Raw genomic sequence first — 4,806 nt, forward strand, 5'->3', positions numbered from 1 at the left:
GAACTTCTGCTTGACTCTCTTAGCTTATACCAAGGATATTCTGAATAATGTCCCTGCTTATACATATTCCACCCCGGGTTACCGTGGATACAGCATGTGGTAGGGAGACAGACGAGCGGCCCTGTGCGGCGGCAGGTTTGGGTCTGTGCCCGGTATGGTTGTGTCCTGGGAAGGCGGTGGAGATTTAAACCACAGTCTGGCTCCCTTTACACCCGTGTAGAATCGATTCCACGGCTAAAGGTGTCGGGGGGGACGCGGGGAGGGCATACCGGGGTGCTAATGAGGTAAGTACGGGGCCATCACGTCCAATATCCGCAACAGAGCGTCATTTCCATCGTTGAAGATCTACCAACTTTGAAAACGGTTTTTAAGACGTCGACACACTAAGGGCGTTATATTGTTTAAGCTCCTTGGACACACATAAAGCAGCATTCGTGTGTGCAGCGTTGCTATTGGCAAAGTTACAGTAGATGTATTTTGATAATTTCAGACTCATATACATATGTAGCGTGTGGTGGTATAGCGTCGAGCTCCTTGATCAAACGGGCATAGGTTCGAATCCTGGCTTGAAAATTTAAGTCGCAGTTATGCAATTCAGATTCAGATTACCTTGATTCTCGCAAGTCAAGAAATTATACAACAGATTTTTTGCCAGTCAAAGATTGAAACCGTTAACGTTATTGTATCGGACCAAGAAACAGACGAGGATGATTAGCCATGGCCTTATGAACGAAAAAACGAATAAGGACACATTCAACCTGTACTCACAATAAAAGTCCATGTCTGTTTGATTTGTTTCTAACACCATCTGTTTGCATGCTAAGCAGACTTCTTTTGAAATTCAATTCTTAAACCCCTGTCACCAAATCGTCCTTCTTGTCCCAAAACCAAATATTTGTGAACCACACTCCTAAGTTTGTGAGATCGTTTTGCTTCGATAGATGAACTTGTGGATGGAACCGCGGTGTTATATTTTACCTAGGTGGACAGAAATTACTTTTGAACAACAACAAAACGTCCAGTTCTGGACCGTTTGGAAACCAGCTGCTCCGTGTGAGTAGGGTATCGCTCCCCGTGGCGAGTTTGTAACGCGGAGTGGCAGCTCTGAAGACGTATTCCTTGTCGCTCTTTGTCCGCTTCAGGTTCGCTGACAGGCTGGACATTGGTCGTTTCGCTGCGCTCTTGGCTCAACTTTTGGCGGCATTCCGCTGGTAGAGAGAGAAGGCCTGACCTTTTGTGAAAGGTAGGAAGGTCCCGCTGCGGTATTTAGAGGGAGAAGAAGTTGAAGAACGATCCGAGCTGCATCTTTGTCCTCTAGTCTTCTGGCGGACAGCTTCTGTAACGTGACCGTATGAAGTTTCGGAAGTTACAAAGTAAATCGCTACCTCAGTCGGCTATGCACAGTACTGTTTGGAAACCATGAACAACTCGTGGGGCAAATATTTCGTTCAGGTAAAGCAATATATGGACATATTTGAGGTTACAATATTTTAAACGAGTACAGGATCCAAGAGGGTAGTTTTGGGATAAAACCATGGCAAGATGACGGACATGGCTGAGTTTACAGCATGTCGAAAGTAAGACTTTCCAACACCTATCTAGAGTTGATCGACCGATTAAATCAATAATAGGCTCTTTAAAGTGTGATGACAACATTGCAATGTAATGAATATAGTAAAACTTTATTGCACAACAATTGTACAGGATACAATGTATTACATCTACTGCTACCTAACAGCAAACATGCTATGAAACTGATCTACCTTACCAAAGACTATGTAGTATGAGAATGTGCTTTTACATCTCCCATAATCCCATGCAAGTTCTAAATGCATTACAGTGTCCCTTCAGCTACTTTCGAACTTAAAGTATCGCCCATGTTATTGATGTATCTTTGACAGTCAATACATGTATTTCAACCACTACGCTGCAAATGTAGAATCAGAATAAAGCAGAATTTCGACATTTTCAGCTGGAAACAGGACCGATCATGGCAGGGTGTTTAATATATTCCACAGAGTTTACCTAAAATCCAGCCGACAAAGGAAATGTCGGCTGACGTTGTCCCCAAGTGATATTGACGTCCCATGAGGCTGTGCGACACGCGGTGATGGTCACGCTTCTGGATAATTGGATAAACGGTCATGGCGAGATGACATCCGCCGTGTGGGACGTCCTGTCAAACTTTTCATATAATTTCCGTTATTATTAGCATTGTTAAAGTCATCTTAGTGCGCAGTTTTCTTTTGCCAAGCTTAATAGGTGCATCAAGGTATGTACAACGAATTATGGTTGAGCTATTTTGGATGATTCTCACAAAATGGAATTTCATTTGATTTCGAAGAAAATTTCAGAAACCTGTCAAAATGTGGAATATTATCTTTTGCAAAACTTTGCTCTATTCTTTATATTTTCAACCATGAATGACGATATTTCTTTTAAAATGGCGAGTATAACGAAATGCAGGTACAGTATATAGCTGTTAATCAAACTAATTTTAACAGGGCACTCTTGGAATGTTCGCTCTTGTGTCTGATACTGTCCAGTATAAACTGCTAACGTCTATGTGCTAATTGTTGTTTTTCATACAAACTAAAAAAATTGTCAATTTAAAATGGTCAAGAAAGTCTCTAAACATTTTACAACCTATCTCCTTAAACATTAAAATTGAGCAAAACTGTAAAATATGTTGGAGTGTATCGCATTCATACCGTTTCGCTCAAGGTATGGTTATGCCTTCTCCAAACTATAACATGCCTCATTTCCTAAAACCGCATAAATATGTTGGAGTGTATCGCATTCATACCGTTTCGCTCAAGGTATGGTTATGCCTTCTCCAAACTATAACATGCCTCATTTCCTAAAACCGCATGGAAAGAAGAAAAAAATGCGAAAAGAAAGCGGCAAACAAACAATACAACAACAAAAACTCCAGAGGAGCCGGGGCTCGGCGCGGAGGGGGACCTGCCCGTCCAACCTGTCATTATCCGCGGGTGCGATATGTAACCCTCGTTAGCGCTCTAATGCACATCTGCTTCCCTTAAACAGCCGCACTTGTCCATTGTGGGGAAGACGGCGGGAGTTTCGTGGCATTTTGTCTTGTTAACGGGGCACCGGTGTTTGGGAATGAAAGAAAACGTGACAGTAGCGGGAACTGGAGGATGGTGAACAGAAAAAAAGAGAAAGATAAAAGAAAACGAACGCTGACGATCAAGTAGATTAAATCCGGCAAGGGAAGGAAAGCTATATAAACATTTACACGACTTGTACAAAGTATAATATCTAGGCTTGCACAACTGCCAGAACCATGGGGGCTATTTTTATAACATTATCGCTACCATCACCAGTACACTTTCTTTGACAAAGAACTTTTCTCGATGACACTTACCGCAAAAGTGATTCAATATTCTAAAGTCTACATCAAACAGGACCATCTTGGTCACTGTAAACTGTAGATGTTTACTCATAGTCACAGCGCACCAGTCTATGCGACTTTCGCAAACAAGGCAAGGGCTATCTTGCTGCTGTAATATGAAAAGGCTTCTGCTTCGCTTCTGAACTGCACATTTTACGAGTACTTGCAATGGAAAATATCATGTCAAAAGTCTACTTATCCGCGAAAACTGACCATAGAAGTTGACGGACTGAAAACTATAGTTGTAATAATTTAGCCAGCCATACAAGTTCCGAAACTTCCCGCAGCACATTATATACTAGTATGATATAACGGCAATCATTGGAATGTGTTTAAATGAATTTGTAGTAGTGAAAACTATAGTTGGATGGGCATCGGACTTTGTGGTTTCCTACGATATCAAAGTAAAACTCAACATGCCCCTTCGAATAATTTACTTTAATTTGTGTGAAGAACACTTCATCACATCTATACCTACACGTATAAAAGGATGCACAATGATGATAAAACACAACAACAGATATACTCAAACGATATTTATATTTGTGACGTCTTTCAACTCTCAAAATATACAATAACATATGTACAAAGTTAGTCCGATCTTGCTATGTACAGAACTTCTTCAGCAATACAGTTACTGATCTGAATTATTTGACAGACAATGATATACATTCACAGAGACTGAGAGAGTCTAATATTGCGGTACACGAATAAATTCTGTAGAAAATACGTATACCTTTGCAATTTAGAGCCCGGTTTTGACAGTATGTCAGCAGAAACTTACTATGAAGATGTTGCCGCGTCGCTCTCCTTTTTGCAAAACACTATCGGCAAGAAAGTTCTGAGTGTGTAGACAAGTTCAGAACTAGTACTGTAGAACCGAGTTCGGTAGTGGAGTTACATCTTACGTTTAGAAATAATCTGAGTCCGTGACTTTTCTCATCTCGTGAACGCAGGGTGCTTCCCGAACGGTACCCGGTTGACACTGTCTGTGGGACACTGCGGGCACGAGCAGGGGACCGGCCACTTGGAGAAGGGGCTGCGGTCGTGCTGGTGCTCCGGTCTGAGGAGAAGTCCGCTGTGGCTCGCCCGGGACGCTAGCGGGTGACTCAGGGGACTGTGCGGGATCTGCGACGGGGAAGGGAAAAACGCTGGCCCATGGAGTCCCGGTAGAGAGGGCGGTGTCAGAGTCGGGTGAGCGGGCAGCTTGGCGCGGTGCGCGGGGTGGATGTCGCTCACGAGCCGCTTCATCTCCTCCAAGGAACTGTTGAGCATGAGGATGTAGTTCTTGGCCAGCAGCAGCGTGGCGATTTTGGAGAGTTTCCTGACGGACGGACCGTGAGCGTACGGCATGACTTCCCGCAGCCCGTCTAGTGCTGAGTTCAGGTCGT

The 4,806-nt window shown here is 43.2% G+C and overlaps 1 protein-coding gene across 1 annotated transcript; it reads right to left on the reverse strand.

The window, feature by feature from the left end:
- Nucleotides 1–3,968: 3,968 nt before the first annotated feature.
- On the reverse strand, nt 3,969–4,804 carry LOC109469078 (oligodendrocyte transcription factor 2-like; the record flags this gene model as incomplete). The annotated part of the gene is made up of 1 exon (XM_019767463.1): nt 3,969–4,804. A coding segment is annotated over one exon (450 nt), but the record flags the coding sequence as incomplete, so codon positions are not given.
- Between the last annotated feature and the right edge of the window lie 2 nt (nt 4,805–4,806).

This window comes from Branchiostoma belcheri, unplaced genomic scaffold (assembly GCF_001625305.1).
Source record: "Branchiostoma belcheri isolate BF01 breed outbred unplaced genomic scaffold, Haploidv18h27 scaffold20, whole genome shotgun sequence".
Taxonomy (NCBI): domain Eukaryota; kingdom Metazoa; phylum Chordata; class Leptocardii; order Amphioxiformes; family Branchiostomatidae; genus Branchiostoma; species Branchiostoma belcheri.